At 42.3% G+C, this 20,061-nt stretch overlaps 1 protein-coding gene across 1 annotated transcript; it reads left to right on the top strand.

Moving 5' to 3' along the window:
* The first annotated feature begins 3,480 nt into the window (after positions 1-3,480).
* On the top strand, positions 3,481-19,050 carry LOC118089127 (uncharacterized protein C1orf141 homolog). The gene is made up of 8 exons (XM_060277461.1): positions 3,481-3,561; positions 5,410-5,579; positions 6,691-6,785; positions 8,421-8,530; positions 9,527-9,626; positions 10,326-10,431; positions 13,980-14,160; positions 17,989-19,050. The coding sequence occupies exons 1-8, from the start codon at positions 3,481-3,483 to the stop codon at positions 19,048-19,050; spliced, it is 1,905 nt and encodes a 634-aa protein (XP_060133444.1).
* Positions 19,051-20,061: the final 1,011 nt, after the last annotated feature.

Here is a 20,061-nt window from a genome sequence, read left to right on the forward strand (position 1 = left end):
TCTTTTTATATTCGTACCATATTTTTAATAAAGATCTTTTGAAAACATGGTTCGTAAATTCTTTATATCCGCCTTTTTCCCCCTCTAATAAATATTTGTGCCATCCCTGAGTATTATTAAATCCTTCAATATCTAGTATCTATTTCACATCTGGCAACCAATGCACCGCTTGGGTTTCATATAGTACATGGGTAAAGGTAAAGAGACCCCTGACCATTAGGTCCAGTTGTGACCGACTCTGGGGTTGCGGCACTCATCTCGCATTATTGGCCGTGGGAGCCGGCGTACAGCTTCCAGGTTATGTGCCCAGCATGACAAAGCCGCTTCTGGCAAACCAGAGCAGTACACGGGAACACCGTTTACCTTCCCGCTGTAGCGGTACCTATTTCTCTACTTGCACTTTGATGTGCTTTCGAACTGCTGGTTGGCAGGAGCTGGGACTGAGCAACGGGAGCTCACCCCGTCGCAGGGATTCAAACTGCCGACCTTCAGATCAGCAAGCCCTAGGCTCTGTGGTTTATGCCACCTGCATAAATGAGTAGATGAGTCCAAAGCTTGGGACACAAATTTTCACAGCCCTCTAGCAGCTATGGTGGCTCATTTCCTGGAAGTAATATATTTAACATTAACTCTGGAAGTTAAAAAGTTTCGAACCTATTCATTTCTAGTCATGTGATATTTGTTAGACTGGAAGCCTGCTTCTTCTGAAGCTGAGCTAGTCACAGATGATGATGACATAATGGATGTAGAGAGGTTCTGTTAGAATCTGATCTGGGGGTTTGTCACAGAAGGCCTATATGGAGGCACAGCAGGTAAAGAATCCCCTCTTGATTCTGTTGCACCTTGCTCCATACCGGTAGATTCCTGGGGCATTTCCTTTCTTTCAAGAATGTTCTCCTAACTTGCAAGGCCATCATGGCTTTTGATCGTGGCCTGGCCGCAAGGCACTGAGGATCAAAGGAATTTGAGCTTCAATGAATCTTTCTTGACTATGCATATGAATGACTGTCCTTAAAAGTCAAGGAAGAATTCAGTGCCTTAGGCTCCCTGCATCTCACTCCATTCACATACTTGGTGCTGATCTTTCTTTCTTTTTTCTTTTTTGGTTCTTGTTTTTCTCTAGTCTCTACTATTGGAATTTCTCACGCTGGGAAACTGGAATAGAAGCCCAAGAGGCTAACATGTTATCTGGTCTGCAAATCCTATGAGCCTCTGGAATGAAGATCACCTTGAGAAAGCAGAGATTGTTTGCAGCCTTCCTGCTTCTTAATGATGTAGGTATTAAAAAGAACCAATTTCAGATTCCTTTTAGGTTTAAACCTCAGGCCTTGTCAATCTGCTTTTTTCCTGAAAGATTCTATGGACAAGTGGATATCACGGGAAACAACAGGCAACAAGAATAAGCCTTAGGAAGCAGCTTTAGTCTGTTTAAACATTTTATTGCATGTGCCCCAATTATTAAGCAGTGAGAGGTTTCAGGTGTCCTCTGAACACAAGCCTTGAGTTTGGTGGCCTTGGACTGAAGGCCACTGTAGAGTGGTAAAGGTTGTGTGATGAGTTTTATTTAGGTCCCAGCTCCTGCCAACCTAGCAGTTCGAAAGCATGGCAAAGTGCAAGTAGATAAATAGGTACCGCTCCAAGCGGGAAGGTAAACAGCGTTTCTGTGCGCTGCTCTGGTTCGCCAGAAGTGGCTTTGTCATGCTGGCCACATGACCTGGAAGCTGTACACCGGCTCCCTCGGCCAATAGAGCGAGATGAGTGCTGCAACCCCAGAATTGGTCACGACTAGACCTAATGGTCAGGGGTCCCTTTACCTTTACAGTATACATCTGGAAGCGGGTGGTGCTGTGGTATAAACCACTGAGCCTCTTGGGCTTGCAGTTCGAATCCCCGCGACGGGGTGAACTCCTGTTGTTCTGTTCCAGCTCCTCCCAACCTAGCAGTTTGAAAGCACACCAAAAAGTGCAAGTAGATAAATGGCAGAAAGGTAAACAGAGTTTCCATGCGCTGCTCTGGTTTTGGTGTTCCGTTGCGCCAAAAGTGGCGTCATGCTGGCTGCCTGACCTGGAAAAACTGTCTGCAGACAAACACTGGCTCCCTCAGCCTGTAAAGCGAGATGAGCACCACAACCCCAGAGTCGTCTGCGACTAGACTTAACTGTCAGGGGTCCTTTCCCTTTCCCTTACAGTATACATCTAGCATGAGAAGGAAGTCTCACAGCAATAATATATTCCAATATATCTTGCTTCCCCCATTAGATTTCTAGGGGTCTCCCAAATGCTGTATGACAGGGGTAGGCAACCTCAGGCCCGTGGACCAGATCCAGCCCAATCACCTTCTCAATCCAGCCCACGGACGGTCCGGGAATCAGCATGTTTTTACATGAGTAGAATGTGTCCTGGGTTATTTGTGGGGCATAGGAATTCATCCCCCCCCCAATATAGTCCGGCCCACCACATGGTCTGAGGGATGGTGGACCGGCCCATGGCTGAAAAAGGTTGCTGACCCCTGCTGTATGACTTGATTCACAGTAGATGGCAAGCCATGCCCTGGTTCAAGACTGCCCAAATCTTTGTTCTCTTTCACACAGAGACACACACACAGTGACATTACCTGCAGCTGAAGAGAGGGGGGAGAAAAAGGAACACATATCTTCCAGAAGGATATCCAGATAATTTTGTATCTTCGGTAACACACCACCTGTATTTTGAAATCTCTTTAGTTACAGTATATGGAGGCAATTATTATAGGATTGGGGCAAGATCTTAACATTGCAGGGGTATAGAAAGAGGACAGAGTGCTTGTCTTAAATTGCTGAGACCTGGGTTCAAAGGTCCACTGCACCATGAAACTCACTGGGTTTTGGTAAGTCATGATGACAAGGCATGGTTCCATGAGAACTTGGAGAAAAAGTGGGGAAAAATATATAATTGAAAAACATGTCTTATGCTGCTGTGACTTTCATAGCAGACAGTGTATAGTTTTTTTTTTTAAAAAAAAGCCAAAACATTGGTCAATCTGGCTGTTTCACACTTCTTGTGTTGCTGCTCCTTTGACCAGTCAGAGAGGGGCTGCAACAGCAGTTTTAAGGCTGAAGTCTTATGAGCACTTAGGAGTAATTCCCCCAGTGAACACAGACTTATCTCTAAGCAAACCATTCATGAATAGAACAAGGAAAAACTTTCAGAGCAATCCTGCAGATCAAACAGTTTCTATGCAACTGTGAGCAAAAAGTAAAATGTAACATAAGCAGATATTTATTTATTTAAAAGCTTAAACACTTCCTGTTCTGGTCCCTATTCTCCCCCCCCCCAATGGTATTTTTATGTTGTTACAAAGGTTGTGCAACACTCCCAATCTCTGCCAAGCAATACCAGCAGATTCATTCTTGTTCCTTCCTTCCTTCCTTCCTTCCTTCCTTCCTTCCTTCCTTCCTTCCTTCCGAAAAAAGAACCTTGCTCTAGGGAATGAGGAATAAACATGGTCCAGAGAGTACTGGTAAAACTCGATGTAATGAAGGGATATGAGAAGAAAATACTTAGCAAATATGAGCTAATTGAGGTACGTATAATATACCTACCATAAGCCATAGGAACAGTTATGACTCCGTTTTGAAATATATCAAAATCCATAGTTCGGCAATACCTTTATTAGGGTGAACCAAACCATTGTAGAATAGGGAACAAGCTTTCAAGTTCTCTTGAACTCCAGGCTAAATGTTATGTACTGTAGTAGGGAACAGGGAGAGAGAAGCAAAACAAAAGCAAAACAAACAGAACAACAAGAACAAAAAATGACTTCATGTCGGTATGCATTTAAACAAAGTCCGAAGATGGATATTGCAAACTTTACTATATAACTCTCAGCTAGATGCTGTAGGTCACAGGCTACATGCAGGATTCTGTGGCAAATGTTTGACACCTACTTTTGGAAACACCGAATCTAGCAGTTATGCAGACCTGCCTCCAACCTTAAGCAAAACAGTGCCTTTGTTAGGCAAAGAGCAGAAGCAATGAAAAACTTGACAGTATTTATATTAGCAAAACTGGATATTAATTTTAGATGGTGTTGTAGATTTTTTAAAAAAAATCAATTGAAGCCAAATTGGTTAGGATTACCTAGTGGTTGGAAGACATGTAATCTTCAAAAAGTGTATATTTGAAATATGTTTCTTGTGGTATAACTGTCAGTTGCAACCAAACCCCAGTGAATGGATTACTCATTAGGTTTCCAAGAGCAAGTCCCTAGTATACAGGTTCTACATGGGAACAATCATAAGAGCAACTCTTGTATGTGGTCCCATGTATATTTGTACATCTGTATGCCTTTATGCACATACAGTGTCCCTGTCACAAAAAGCGGGTATGTAGTGTAGTGATGTGGAGCAGAATATTTCCCAGCGCTTTCTCTTTCCATTGAAAAAAATCTGATTCCTAGGTTCACTGGAAACAATGAATGGATGACAATTGCAAATAAAATACAGTATTAGGCAACCTTAGCCCCTCCAAAGTTTTAGCTTTATTTGCTACATACAAGTAAAGTAAACAAATTAGGCCACTCTCTAGGGCATTAGAAAAATTTCCAGTGCGGACTGAAAATTTTCCAATGCAAATTTCTCTGGTTTTCCAATTCAACATTTTCCAGAAGTCCCTAATCATAACATCATGTAAGGAGGGCTTACACTTGTACATATCTATATTCTTCTGCAGTAGGAATTGTGCCCAAGTTTACATAATAAAAACAACTGGTCAAAAATAACATTAATATAAAGTAATAAAATTTGAAGCAGCATTCAAACAAACTCCAAATTCACATAAAATACAACGAACAAAGAATAACATTTAAGTGCTAAAGGAAAATAATAAAATCGTGGGAATTGAACATTAAGGCCCAAGCAAACCAATCTGTAAACCACTAGTAATACTTTGGCCACCTCATGAGAAGAGAAGACTCCCTGGAAAAGACCCTGATGTTGGGAAAGATTGAGGGCACTAGGAGAAGGGGACGACAGAGGACGAGATGCTTGGACAGTGTTCTCGACATGAGTCTGACCAAACTGCGGGAGGCAGTGGAAGACAGGAGTGCCTGGCGTGCTCTGGTCCATGAGGTCACGACTAAACGACTAAACAACAACAAACCAATCTGGTGGTACATTCAACAACCAGGGTTTCACTTTCACTTATAACCCACACACCCCACATTTGGTGGGAGTCCTTGAATAAGGTTCTACCTGCTAACTACCTGCTCACCCTGTATAAATGTAAACCATCAGATCTTAAAATGCCATTTTCCCCCTAGCCCTCATTGCTCTCAAGGAAACCATTCCATGAAGCTGCCCTGGAACTTTCTGCCCTTAGTGAAAAACATGAAACACTATACCAGTGAATGCTGTATCTTGTTTATTATCAGTGCCGAAAGCTGGGGAGAATACAGGTAAACCCGTGTGTGAGAACTCCACTGACATTTGACTTGAATCTGAATTATGAATTATCTCGGCCTGCAAAATCAAGTATTTCTGGAACTCCATCCGCTCAGCATGTTATTCAAGATGATCAGAGCGCAGTCCAGCAGTCACAAAGGTGAGACACCCACCCACACCTTAAGTTCATACCGGTGTTTATTTTTGGTAGTTAAGTCCATCTTCTTGAACTATCTCCATACTATAGTTTCCCCACTTGACTCCACAGAATGCTTTGTACTGCTCCCTGAACCCTGGTCTGATACACTAGTAAGTAAGGTGAACAAATAAGGTGGTTCTTTATGATTTAGTGTAGTTTCTCATCATTGAAAGAAAAGGTCCTTATTTAGAAAGAGGTATGTATAAACACTGAATGTTCTCATTCATATTCCTTGCTTAATTTAGAATACTTTGTGGACATAATCATTACTGTATGAATAAATGTATACTGTATGGGCGCATAGTGGGTACGGAGCGTGTCCCATGGCGCTGCCTCGATGGCTAGAGGTGCAACCAAGGCCCGGGCTGTCTCGAATACCTCGGAGCCGCATAGACTGAGGAAGAGACCCCGCTTCCGCTCATCGGACACTGCCGTCAGTGCATTTGCTTGGAGGAAGCAAGCGAACCGAGCGAGGTATGTGTCCCATGATTCAGAGGCTGGTGCGAATGGCGGTAGAGGCACGAATGAAGCCATGGTTCCGATGCCGACGTGGATGGCGATGGAGGGCACACAGTGCTCTAGCCAGAACAGTCAGCTCTGAATGTGATTTCACTCAGTGATCAGCTCATTGCGTGTCCGATTCTGGCTGTGCTCTGCTGTCCTTCAATCCCACCTCTGTCGCCAGTGTTAAGTTGTGGGTAAGCAGCAGAAGACACGGCAATTCTCCAAACAGCTCTTTATTTGAGTCAGGACAGAACTGAACTGAAGTGCTGAGCCAGCCTGCTTTTATAGAGGATGGCTCAAACAATGTAACAAAACATCATTCAAAATTCCCTCCTAAAGTTCCCTCCTAAAACAACTGCCTCGGACCTGAGGGAAAGCTATATACAGTGACTTCAATACATAACAGTATGTATACAATTTGCAGCAGGTACCGGATAGGTTTAATGTTTAAATTTGTGTCTAATAAAATAATGGATTAATAATAAAATATATTTGATTTAACCGTATCCAGCCATATAATGATTCCTGTAGTTTACAGCTGTTGTTGTTGTTATTGTATTACTGTTAGGCCCCAGTCTCAGTCAACACAAAAGAAGGATCACTCTGGAAAACCTGTTGTGAGGCTATTTAGTGCTCCAAGCTACCTGAAACGTAATCAGAGAGGTATGTTTGCTGTTTTTATTTAAAGCAGGGAATTGGTTTGGAACATTCCACTCCTCCCCTCATTTTTTAAAAATACTTCTGCAACTAGGGTTCCCCCAAGCCTGATGGTATCTTCCTTTTCTGTGTTGATGGTTTCATTTTGATTCCAAAAGGATCCACACCAGGAGAATGTGGTCAATATTAGTACGGTATGCAATACAGTCATACCTCGGTTTAAGTACGCCTCGGTTTGAGTATTTTCAGTTTAAGTACTCCGCGGACCCTTCTGGAATGGATTAATCCACTTTCCATTGCATTCAATGGGAAAGTTTGCTTCAGGTTAAGTACGCTTCAGGTTAAGTATGGACTTCTGGAACCAATTACACTCATACCTCGGGTTAAGTACACTTCAGTTTAAGTACTCCACGGACCGTCTGGAACGGATTAATCCACTTTTGATTACCTTCAATGGGAAAGTTCACTTCAGGTTAAGTACGCTTCAGGTTAAGTACAGAATTCCGGAACCAATTGTGTTTGTAAACAGAGGTACCACTGTATAATATAGGATATGGGATTGCCTTAAATCTGATGATACCTCTAACCATTCCAGATGTATTTTAAGGCATGCAGAGATGTGTACTTGATGCTTGCACTGCAGTCATCAAATACTGCCCACTGAAGACAAACTCTGAATTATCCCAGTGGACTTCAGTGCTGCACAATTTGATTTTTAATAGATTTTTTTAAAAAAAATTGCAGTAAAATAGCATTGGTCACTTCCTACAAAACATGTACAGTGTTACATGCATGTATCAATTGCATATAAAAATAAAAGTTGAGTGGGGACACTGTAAAATAACTGAAACACTGAACACATTGTCAAGGATTTAATTATCTGTCACTTAACCTCTCCATAAGGAAGCATGAGTAGTGGAGGTCTTACATTAACATCACTTCTATTTACACGGTGATCACACATTATTTAAATGATCATGTCCAGTTTGATCTCTAATAACCCTTCAGTGTTGCATTAGGTGCTCAGAAAGAGCCAAATCCCAAACTTTTTCTAGCCATCCTGTCAGAAATTGTCCTCTGGACTCTTTACAATGAGAGCCAATCTCTAAAGGTAAAGGGACCCCTGACCATTAGGTCCAGTCGTGACCGACTCTGGGGTTGCGCACTCATCTCGCATTATTGGCCGAGGGAGCCGGCGTATAGCTTCCAGGTCATGTGGCCAGCAGGACAAAGCCACTTCTGGCGAACCAGAGCAGCACATGGAAACGCCGTTTACCTTTCCGCTGTAGCGGTTCCTATTTATCTACTTGCATTTTGAGGTGCTTTCAAACTACTAGGTTGGCAGGAGCTGGGACCGAGCAACGGGAGCTCACCCTGTCACAGGGATTCGAACCGCCAACCTTCCGATCAGCAAGCCCTAGGCTCAGTGGTTTAACCCACAGCGCCACCTGGGTCCCTAATCTCTAAAGAGGCAGCAGTAAACAGCATGGCAGTGTGTTCCTTTTTTCGCATGAGGGGAGAGAATCTAGATCTGTGTCTAGTGACAGAAGAGCCAGAGCTGGGGTTGAGTTCGGTGGGTGACCAATAATATTAGAGACAACATCAAAAATGTGATTTATTCACATTTTTATGTTTTTTCAGTGAACATGGAGGCTCTAGATGGAGGTTTCACGCTCCTGAAACTAAAACAAAGGCTTAAACCTGCTCATTCCGCCACAGAAGTTCAGAAAAGACCTGGGAGAGAGTCAGAGGTGAGCCATGCTACCAAGCTTTCCTTGGTATTCAATAAAATTCAATAAAATTTTATTGAATTCAATAAAATTATTTATTGAATGATCTAGCACACTTGTATGGTAGGTCGGTCAACTGGCTCTTATTTGCTGAAAAATTAATCGGTGGTGGTGGTTAGTTAGACATTGTTATTTTTGGTCAAAACGTACGTTTACATGATGTATTAAAGAGGAAACCAATTAGATTGGATGGCAACCCTGTACCACTGATGGAGTAAATTTGCATGGCTTTGACAGTGTTAAGCAGCCTGGGTTGTTTTACAATGATGCACAGGGTTGCGTAATACACCAGTTCTGTGTTACTGCCAAATGTTCCCATAATAGTCTGCAGAAGAAAGGGATGTTCTCCTTGGGGAGGATAGTGTCGATCATTCTGATTGCCTGCTAAACCCAACTATTTTTTTTTAAAAAAAGATTATTTTAGATAAAAATAATTAAAATAGGCAAAGGCTTTCTTGAATATTTATTTAACAAATATTTAACCTGCATAAGTAGTAATTTTTGTAATTACAAATTACATTTAGAGCCAGGCACTATTTTTCCTATGAAATCATCCTTAGCAATACAATCCTGTTTATAGGACCCTCTGTTATAGGATCAAAGAGGAATAAATAACCTGCATGTTTTAAAATATATTAATGTGTTCATGTTATTGTCATCCAATACGTGGTTCCCCTTCCTTCACATTTTATCCTCTCAACATCCCTGCGAGGGAAGTTATGCTGAGAGGCAATGACTGGCCCAAGGTCACCAAGTGACCTTCATGGCTGAGTAGGAATTTGAATCTTGGTCTCCCAATTCCTAGTTCAACACTCTATCCACTACACTTTATGTTGTCTTCATATGCCTCTATGTCATTTAATTGTAGCCCAAAGTGATATTGCTTGCATAGCATAATTGCTGTAAGTCTGTATAACTGCTTTGACATATGCACAAAAAATGTTTCCCAACAACCAGGCTGAAAGGAAATCTCTGAGTGGCATGGATGATTATCACAGGAGTGTATTTACAGGAGCCAGTCGTGAGGATGGACGGACAACTGCTGCTGTGAGAAAAGGTTGGAGAAAAATAAACAATAAAAATGACCAATAAAAACCATAGTAGCAATTACATAGCACTTTGGCTTCACAAATGCCTCAGTAATTTGGAAGAACCATCTCGGTGAGAAACAGGCCATCACTGAAAATGTCATAGTCCAATTGTTGAGTTTCACCACCAAAGGCTGGGAAAACTAGCGATAGTTCTTGAACTAGCAGCATTTGCCTAAACTGGAAGAGCAGACAAAGATTTATTTCTGTGTATATTAGTCGGTACATCTTGTGCACTTCTTAAAACAAATTTCCTAACCTACTGAGTATAAAATATTTGTTAGAATGTATTATACTGTTTGCTAGAATGTATTGTACTGTATAGTTATATTTTGATTTATATGTAATTATGATGAAAATAATCAAGATGCTTATAATTTCATTGAAAAACAGTAGTTTAGGACAGGTATGGAGGTTTTCTTTGTGGCTTGGTTATAAGCAGCTTATAAATGACAGAGGCTCCAAGCTGAGCTTTAGTATCTGAATCAGCTCTCAGACCAACCATGGAACCACAGCAGTGCTACCCTGCACCCTCATATTCCCTACTTTATCCAACTTCAAGTTATTATTTAAAATAAGCTACTATGAGTGTTCTCTGTGAAAAGCCACTTTTATCTTGTCTATGCCATTGTATTTGTGAGATGTAATAAATTTCATTGTCATTTCAGGTGTTTATGATGATGCCAAACATGGAGTTGATCAGGAACTGAAGAGAAGGGGTAAAGTCAAATCCTGTACAAATGTCCATTTGTTACAAGATAACCTGAACAAAAGGTAACTATTAATAACTATTAATAACCAGGAATAATAGTGCACATAGATTTCTTGTTATAATGCATTAGCATAGCATTTAACTCAGTGGTGGCTAAGCTATGGCCCTACAGATGTTATTGCACAACAGCTCCCACCATGCCTGACAATTGGCCATGCCAGCTGTGGCTGGTGCTAGTTCGAAACCAGCAACATCTAGGCTGTCACAAGTTAAATAATTTTTTTTAAAAAAATCTTTATTGAATTTTGAAAACATTTACATGAATAAAATCAAACAAAATTTTACAAAAAATTCTCCATGCATATTGTATTTGACTTGGATTTTTCTCAGTTTCCACCCCTACCCCTACCCCCGTTTCCCTCACCCCCCTTTGCTTCTCAGCCTACACCGTGCTACTCTATGACTTCTATATTTTTGCCACTGGAGAGGAGACTGGAATGCAGAGTGGCATACTTTATTTTTTAGTTTTAATTTTTTTGTAGATAATATAGTAAGGAGTCAGTATTTTCCTATGTCCTTTTAAAATGTGGCTTTTTTGAGGGGGTTGATGGGTTCTTGCGTTTATTTTGATTATGGGGTTTTATATTTTGATTTTATTCAGTGAACCGCCCTGAGACCTCCGGCTATAGGGCGGTATATAAATTCAATAAATAATAACAACAACAAACAACAACAACCCAGTAAAAGAATAAAGCTGCTCCAAACTTCCAGTGTTCTATCCCAACAGGAAAAAAACCCAGGATTCTTATGGACTTGTGTCCAAATATCTCTCATCAATCATAGTTCTGACTTCACTCATTGGCTATAAACACTGAAAGGCAGGAGCAGCCACTTGCTCACATAAATTGCTTAGTAGGGCTAGAGGCTTACTTTTTATAAATGAAAGCTCATATAATTTATTATACAGCGGTACCTCTACTTAAGAATTTAATGCATTCCGAACGCACATTCGTAAGTCGAAAAAAATTGTGTCGAATCCCATAGGAATGCATTGGGAGAAAAAATTCGTAAGTTGAAGCAACCCTATCTAAAAATTCGTAAGTAGAAAAAAATCCTATCTAAACCGCATCCAAGATGGCGTACGGAGCTCTGTTCGTAAGTAGAGTTATTCGTAAGTAGAGTTATTCGTAAGTAGAGGTACCACTGTACAATAAAAATGCAAGGATGTCATAATGCTGTAGTGTGCTTGGCCACAGACAGATGGCACTGTGAACTACTGCACCATTGTAACAGCATTGGAAGGCAAAGAGGAGGGAGACAGGCAGGGAGGCAGGAGGCCAATGCGTGTGGGTGGGTGAGCAGTGATTTATTGATACTGATATATTTTTTTAACTTGTGCCTTCCTTGGGATTCTCCAGATTCTGCCCTCCCCCTTTTGTGCTTGGGTGGTGTAATTTTGGCTAAAATTAGTGTGGGCACTATCCTCAAAATTTCAGAAATAGAATAGAAGGTTATATAAAGTAGCGGGGAGAGGGCCTTCATTTGTAGCAGTTTTATATTGCTCTCCTCCCTATCCCTCTCCTGCTGCCCTGCCATAAAAAATAAGGAATATGTAAGTCAGTGTGTGTGTGTGTGTGTGTGTGTAGAGCTAGTGGTTTTGTTTATTACTAGTGGGACACATAAAATGCAAAGTCAACAAATGGCCATAAAAACAATCGAATAAAAATCAGTAAATATTATTTTGATACAGTATCATTATTTCAAAATATATTTAGATATTATTTCCCAACAATTCATTTAACACAACAACCAATACATCATATGATTCTATTTTATCCTGTACCTTATGGTTCTAGGTAAAGGGACCCCTGACCATTAGGTCCAGTCGCGGATGACTCTGGGGTTGTGGCGCTCATCTCGCTTTACTAGCCGAGGGAGCTTCCGGGTCATGTGGCCAGCATGACTAAGCTGCTTTTGGCAGAGCAGCGCATGGAAACATCGTTTACCTTCCCGCCAGAGTGGTAGCTATTTATCTACTTGCACTTTGACAGGAGCTAGGACCAAGCAACGGGAGCTCACCCTGTCACGGGGATTCGAACCGCTGACCTTCTGATCAGCAAGCCCTAGGCTCTGTGGTTTAACCCCCAGCACCACCCACAGCGCCTGGTATGCTTCAAAGCCAGTAGTAATACCACTATTAACAACAACATGCTTTTTCAATGTGCCAAGCACCTTGCACAGGTTAGTCTCAGTCATTCTTACAACAACCCTAGGTCACTGTCATTGTCCTCCTATTGCATAGCAGTTCAGCCGCCATGGTGGCCGCACTACGGCACCAGCCCGCCAGGGGGCGCCATGAGCTGCGCCCGCCCGCTGGCCGGCCGGTCCGCCGTGCAGCTGCACCCACGGCAACTGCGCTATGCCTACCCGCCGCGCAGCAGTGCCTGTGGCAGCCGCGCTGCACCCACCGCGCTGAGAAACGGGGCGGGGGGGGGGGCGGCGGAGGGATCCGTCGCACCACGGCACCAGGGGCGCTTAAGACGGCCCTGGACACAGCATTATTTTTTTGGAAACAAAAGGGAGGAAAAAGACTTCTGAGCTTAGCTTTCAACACATAACTGAAGGAAGTTTATTCTATAGGGGGACTGAGATTTCCATGGACCATGGACTATAAAACAAAGACATGTAAAGACTCACAAATATTATTAGAGTCAGAGAAGGCATAAAAAGAACTAAGTATTTATTGAAAAGTGTTCTATATTTGTTACATATTAGAACCATAAGGCTGGGACACGGGTGGCGCTGTGGGTTAAACCACAGAGCCTAGGGCTTGCTGATCAGAAGGTCAGCGGTTTGAATCTCCGTGACGGGGTGAGCTCCCGTTGCTCAGTCCCTGCTCCTGCCAACCTAGCAGTTTGAAAGCACGTCAAAGTGCAAGTAGATAAATAGGAACTGCTCTGACGGGAAGGTAAACGGCGTTTCCGTGCACTGCTCTGGTTCGCCAGAAGCAGCTTAGTCATGCTGGCCACATGACCCAGAAGCTGTACACCGGCTCCATCGGCCAATAACGCGAGATGAGCGCCACAACCCCAGAGTCGGTCACGACTGGACCTAATGGTCAGGGGTTCCTTTATCTTTACCTTTGAAGCATACCAGGCAAATAATTGATCTGGTGGTCTTATCTGAACACATATATACATGCATACATACATTTATATAGCACTGTATCATAAAAAATATATCACAGTGGTTTACAACAATATAAAAACATACAACCAAACAATAAAATCATAAAAGGTTTTAAAAAACAAGTTAAAAGCTAAAAGGAATGAAAAACAAACATCAGTAAACCATTGTAGGAATGTATTCTTAATTCCCTACCCAGGCCTGGCAGAATAGAAAAGTTTTTAGCAGGTTTTTTAAATTAGGCACAGAAGCCACTCACTGAATCTCAACTGGCAGGGTGTTCCACAGGACTGGGCTGATAACACATTACTTTTGAAGAATGTAATATCAGGGGTGGAACTAGCAATATTCAGTAATATTGCTTATTTAATTGTTGGGTGACCACTTATTACTGTACTATCACTTTTTTTTTTTTAAAATGCAGAGACACTCTTTGGAAATATGACTTAACCAATGAGGAAAAAAATATTAAGACCCACTTTGAGGATGCAGAACTGAAAAAGGAGAAGGTTTCTGTACCTCTCTGCATTGAGGATGAAATAGAAAAACCAAATGCCAAAGTGATCAGAGCTGGCAGTTCAAGGCCAAAATGTGACGGTTTACCGGTAATATCATCTCCCCACCACTACCACTTCCACCTGTTTAATGGTTGTTGTTTTTTTTAAAAAAAATTCTATAGGTTAAGAAAGTAGTTACCTTAAGAATTTCCCATTCTGATCTCAGTGTTAAGATACCCGCTGGAAGAACAGGTTACATGGTTTGAAAGAATTCTCATTGCTAATTACAAGAATGTAAGGGAATTATTTATGAAGAACTGGTTGACAAAAATGGAAATCCCCGTGGCTTGATATATCAGTTAAATCAGTAGCTGTCTTAGGCAAGAGGTTGCTAAAATACATCATAAACAAATAGACTTCACTATCCCCATTATTCCTATTTTAAGGACCAAAAGAAGACATTTTGTGTTGTATATTTTAAAACTCTTTTTTTAAAAAAATGGGGAGGTGTATTCAACCAACTACTGCTAAGCATAGACAATTGAAATTAATGAATTAAGTCATGTTTCTAACCTCAATAGGCCTATTCTAACACCACACAGAAAGTCCATTCCCATTGGATAGCAGCTAATCAGCATTCTGTTCAACTAATGCTGACGGTAATATTCAATGTTTTACATTCTTGCCATGTTATATGTTATCTTGACCATAGTCACATGACCTTTAGCAACTGGCTTAACTGACATCTAAGCCCACAGATGTAATCTTTTTATAGGACCTGAGTGAAATGTGTCACAAAATGCAGGAAAATGCATTTCTGCATGTTTTACTGCTGAATTAAACCCTCATTGCAACCCTAACATCACTGGCAGAGAGCAATGGGAATTGGTATTACAACAAAGATTCTTATGGCACCTTAAAGACTAACACGTTTATCATCCCAACACATTCCCCCCCCCCCCGACTAGTTTCTACTTCATTAAATCAATGAAATGTAATCTTCAGTTGGCAACTGCTTGGATATAAAACGGGGAAGTTGAAGTTAAATGGTAATGATATGCCAAAAACAACAACACACCACTCTGTGGCTGCATAAACACCATACTTTAAGCACACAACACATACGGTAGGATCCTAGAAACTGTAGCTTCTTAATGGTGCTGGTAACTAATTATAGCTCTGTGAGGGGTAAACTTGAGTTCCTGGGATTCTTTTTTTTTCCCCAGGGGGGAGGGCTTATTGAAATGTATGGTATGTTTACAGCCTATATTTCAGTTAAGAGTGGAAATCTATGCACAGATACCCTTCACAACAGCAGCAATGGGAGATAACACAGATGTTTTTTACATTGCTAAGTAAATAAACACCTACAGGGGAAATGGAATATTCTTGTTCCAATTCAAACAAATTAAAGGAACGAAACCTCAATATTAGTTGTAATTTGGCTATCCTGGGAGTGTAGTCATCAGCTCCTGCGGCTGAGGCACTTTGGCCCCCCCCAATGTGTTTGAGTTTTTTAGCCACAGAAAGGAGGATTTAGGAGTCTCAGTAGGTCAGAGGTCAGCAAACTTTTTCAGCAGGGGGCCAGTCCACCGTCCCTCAGACCTTTGGCGGGGGGGCGGACTATATTTTTTTGGGGGAAATGAACGAATTCCTATGCCCCACAAATAACCCAGAGATGCATTTTAAATAACACACTGATTCCCGGACCGTCCGCAGCAGGGGCGTAGGAAGGGGGGCGATAGGGGCACTCCGCCCCAGGCAGTGCAATCCTGAGGGCGCCATCGTGGCTCCCTCCCCGCCCGCACTGGGCACCCTGAACCCAGAACGCGTGCCACGCCCCTACGGGTGGCACATCACGCCCCCAGAACATGCGCCAGCCCCGCCCCCACCTGCTCTCCGCCCCCGGTGCCGGAGCATGAAGCTCCGCCACTGGTTCGCAGGCCAGATTTAGAAGATGATTGGGCCGGATGCAGCCCCCGGGCCTTAATTTGCCTACCCATGCAGTGGATCACATCAGAAGCATTAGCCTTTAAGCTAGAAATAAAGGAACAAGCAATGCAAGCAACATAGCAGAAGTGGTAGATTCTGATGCTCAAGGAAAGAAGAGACCAGCTTTGATTATTGTCACCCGCACTCCATTAAACACCAGCGTGCACACTGGTGGAATTTTTAGATTCCAAATTTAAATACTATTATGTGTTTGGAATGCAAACTGCAACGGGTGATATCCAGTGTTAAAGAGCCATTAAAATATGAGTATTACTTAGTTGGATATCACCTAATATGTTAATTTGTTTATGGGGATCTTAGATTAGCAAGGATGGAACATAAAAAAATTTCACCAATTAAAAAATGCATTATGCTATTCCTTAGATTCATTTTGCATATTAACAGATTTCTTTTTCTCAACTCCAGTTAGGATTAAGGAGCACTGTGAACAAATCAGAAGACTTCGTTTACAAAGTACTATCCCTCCATCACCACACACAAATGACTTCATGTTTTCAAAGCATATAGATTGGATTTTACTAATACTACAAATACAAAAATGGGGCCAGCATCATACAGTGCCTTAGAATGCTGAGCTTGTATATGGGAAATCTCATTTCAGTCAAATCACTACTTAACCATAAAGCTGAGTGTAGTTTTGGGCAAGTCATTATCTTAGACTTACAGCCTTGCCCATCTCATGGGGTCGTTGTGAAGCTGAAATGCTAGTCTGAGCTCTTTGAAGAATGAGTCGTGCACAAAGGAAACTGCTTTAGTATGACTCAGTATGTTAGATCACGGGTCCATCTAATCCAGTATTGTCTACACTGACTGGCAGCAGATCCAGAGTTTCAGACAGGGGTCCTTCCTATCCCTACCTGGATATGTTCATGTCATGAGTCACTTAGTGCCTTTGGGTTCAGATCTGGGATGGCAGACTGGAGGAATGGGGAGGGGGGATTGAGACAGTAGAGCAAAGCCTTTCTGAAGAAAGCTCTTCCCTGGCAGACAACAATACTGGAACAGGAGTACTAGTTGCTTCCTACCTGTGCTGTTGGTGGCTGGAGAGGCCTCAGAGCTATGACCTGAGGTGGCTGAACTGGATTTAGAGGGCACAGGTCTAATAAGCACTCCCAGGGTCAGACAATGCCTCTGCTGGTGAGAACAGATGCACTTGCCCTAGCAGTGTGCGTGCCTACAGGCTAAACATTCTCACCAAGCTAATAAAGCTTGCCAAGTAGGCAAGAGAACTTGTTGGGACACCTTCACTGTTCTCATATGGTTGTGATTCTGGCCTGGCTCCTAACTCGGTTAACTCCTCCATCCTGTTTGTAGGAGTTTTGGCACTGAGTTAACCCTTCTCTGTTGTTGCCTCTGTCCTGTACTCTGCTTTATTAAAGGTCTTTCTCTTGTTCTGCTGCAATGTCTGGGCTGGGAGCCAGGACTTTCAGGGACTGAACTGAACCCCAGGCAACCAAAGTATGAGCTCTACCACTGAGCTAGGCAGAGCATATGTGTACAGAAGGCACGGGTCTAATCCCTAGCATCTCCACGGAGTGCTCCGAGAGAGTTCTACCTAAAATCCTGGAGATTTGTTGCTAGTCAGTGTAAACCAGACATCCCCAAACTGCGGCCCTCCAGATGTTTTGGCCTACAACTCCCATGATCCCTCACTAACAGGATCAGTGGTCGGGGAAGATGGGAATTGTAGTCTGAAACATCAGGAGGGCTGAAGTTTGGGGATGCCTGGTGTAAACCATACTGGGCTAGATGGACCAATATTCAAATTTAGTATAAGGCAGTTTTCTGTGTTTATATAATTCTAGAAAACAGAAGTTAAAGGTTTAGGTGACAGTATGATTTTCGCCTTACATACCGGTATGTATGAATATATCAGTTGTGTTGATGTGAAAGGTTTTAACATTTCTCTCCTCCTCTCTCTAGAAGTCAAGTGAATCATATCCCGTCTATTGCCACAATGAAGGATATGTAAAGAAGCATGCATTGAATACATGTCTTTCTATGTATGGGGATGGAGCATTTTATGGTGTGAATAGGAGTGGTGAAATATGCATGCAGCTAAACCCGGTCCTACGAAATAACTATAAAGAATCCATTGCAATCACCAGAAGTAAACAAAATTCTCCCCCGAATGAAACTACAAAGAGGAAGAAAAAGCCAGCCCTGTCTGGGAAACCAAAGCGCATTGCTGTTCAGATTTTATCTGTGAAGAAAGCACCATGTGATGATATCTTCACAAGTTCTCAGAAAGAGATTGTTCAGAAGATGAGTGGAAGTGTCACAAAAACTTTCAGCAGAAATATGGTCCCTGAAAGGAGTATTCCAACAAATTTGCCTCAGCATCAGAAAGAAAGCCTTATGGTATGTGGAGAGAATCCATTGCTGGCCATATACCGTACTATTTCATCTAGAAGCCTGATTTCAGGAATAAAATCCCAACTTCCAGATTTTTTTGAGAAGGAGTTAGCTTCCGCCGAAGAACCCCGTAAGAAGGATAGAGTGCTTTTTGTGGACTACATCCCCATCTCAAAGCCAATTCCAGTTCCAAGATCTGGAAATAAACTCGCAAACCACCACAAATCCGTCCCTTCAGCTCGCAGTTCATGCTCATCTCATGGTTATGCTAAAATCATATCAGTGGAAAGCAGCAAGTCTGAAGTGAAGTACCAGGATAATTCACACCAGAAACCTTTTCTGGATGAAAACAGGGCAAGCAACATGGAAGTCTCAGCCCAGTCCCCAACCCAAGAAGACAGTGAGAGGTTAATTGGGCCAACATCATCACTATCACTAAGGAGCTTTCAGGAAGAAGTAAATAGTAGCCTTGAGCCCCAGAAATCAGAATTGGCCACACATTCAGAAGACCAATACGCTGGGTCTGCACACACTCCAGTTATAAGCATACCAACAGCAGAATTCGATGCCTCCGAATCCCATAGGGATCAGAGCATGCAGAACCTGTTACCTGTGGGTAATGAAAAGTAGCATCAACCTCTGAAATGACTGTTGTGTGAAGTGCTTTCTGTACCGCTAATAAATCTGTACAATAACCACTTCCCCCAAATCTGTTGCCACAATGTAGTCCAAAGGGATTGCAACTAGTGAGGGAGGTATCTTTGTCAATATGTAGGTTTATTATTATTATTATGATGATGATGATGATGAATGATATAGTAGTTTGGCAGTAGAATATCAGATGCACTGAAGCAGCAAATGTGTGCCATCTGATGTTTTCAGGATGTTGTGTGCCATCTGATGTTTCGCCACATTCTCATAAAATGTGATGTTGCATTGGCATTCCAGTACTGTACTAATTTCCACTCCGGGAGGGGAACGTGAAGGCTGGTAAATGGGTCAACCAAAGCTGCCTGGTGAATTCCTAGGTGCATGCTCCATATTACACCAGTATTGAAAGTGTGTTGCTGGCTACTAGGTGGCATCCAAACTCAGTTCAAGGTCCTGGCCTTTAAATCTCTAAATGAGGTGTAGGAAACCTCAGCCCAAATGTAGACCTCCAGCCCTCTATTATCTCACTGTTGGGACTATGACCAGGTCATGCACCTCCCAATGACACACCCTTGATGTTTTTTCATGGCTGGAATGTGCCCTTGAATTGTGATGTTCCGGACTTGCCAGGATAGAGGTGTGTGTATGCATACATAGAGAGACTGCAAACTTCTAAGTGGATCAAATAAGCCTGCATTGTTGCACCCACTACTCTACCTGACCCATTTTTGCCTCTGGCCTGCAGTTGAATGAGTTGGCCCCAGGGTGGCAGCCCGAGGGAGGAATGCAGAAATCAGTGCCTGTCCTGTAGCTTCCTGCAGGAATAATATAATTTTTTTATAACTCAAATGTTCTGGTTTGTGGGTGGGTGTTTGTCCTGTTTTTCACAGAGTTGTAGAGTTGGAAAGGACCATGAATTGTTCATTTAGTCCAACCCGCTGCGAATGCAGGAATCATAGCTGAAGAATCCCTGAGAGAGGGCCATCCAAC

This window comes from Zootoca vivipara, chromosome 7 (genome assembly GCF_963506605.1).
Source record: "Zootoca vivipara chromosome 7, rZooViv1.1, whole genome shotgun sequence".
NCBI lineage: Eukaryota > Metazoa > Chordata > Lepidosauria > Squamata > Lacertidae > Zootoca > Zootoca vivipara.

Coding starts and splice junctions, on each gene's coding strand:
- LOC118089127 (XM_060277461.1), top strand. CDS start 3,481: ATGGTCCAGAGAGTACTGGTAAAACTCGATGTAATGAAGGGATATGAG. Junction 5,580..6,690: donor GCAGTCCAGCAGTCACAAAG/GTGAGACACCCA, acceptor TATTACTGTTAG/GCCCCAGTCTCAGTCAACAC. Junction 10,432..13,979: donor CAAGATAACCTGAACAAAAG/GTAACTATTAAT, acceptor TTTAAAATGCAG/AGACACTCTTTGGAAATATG.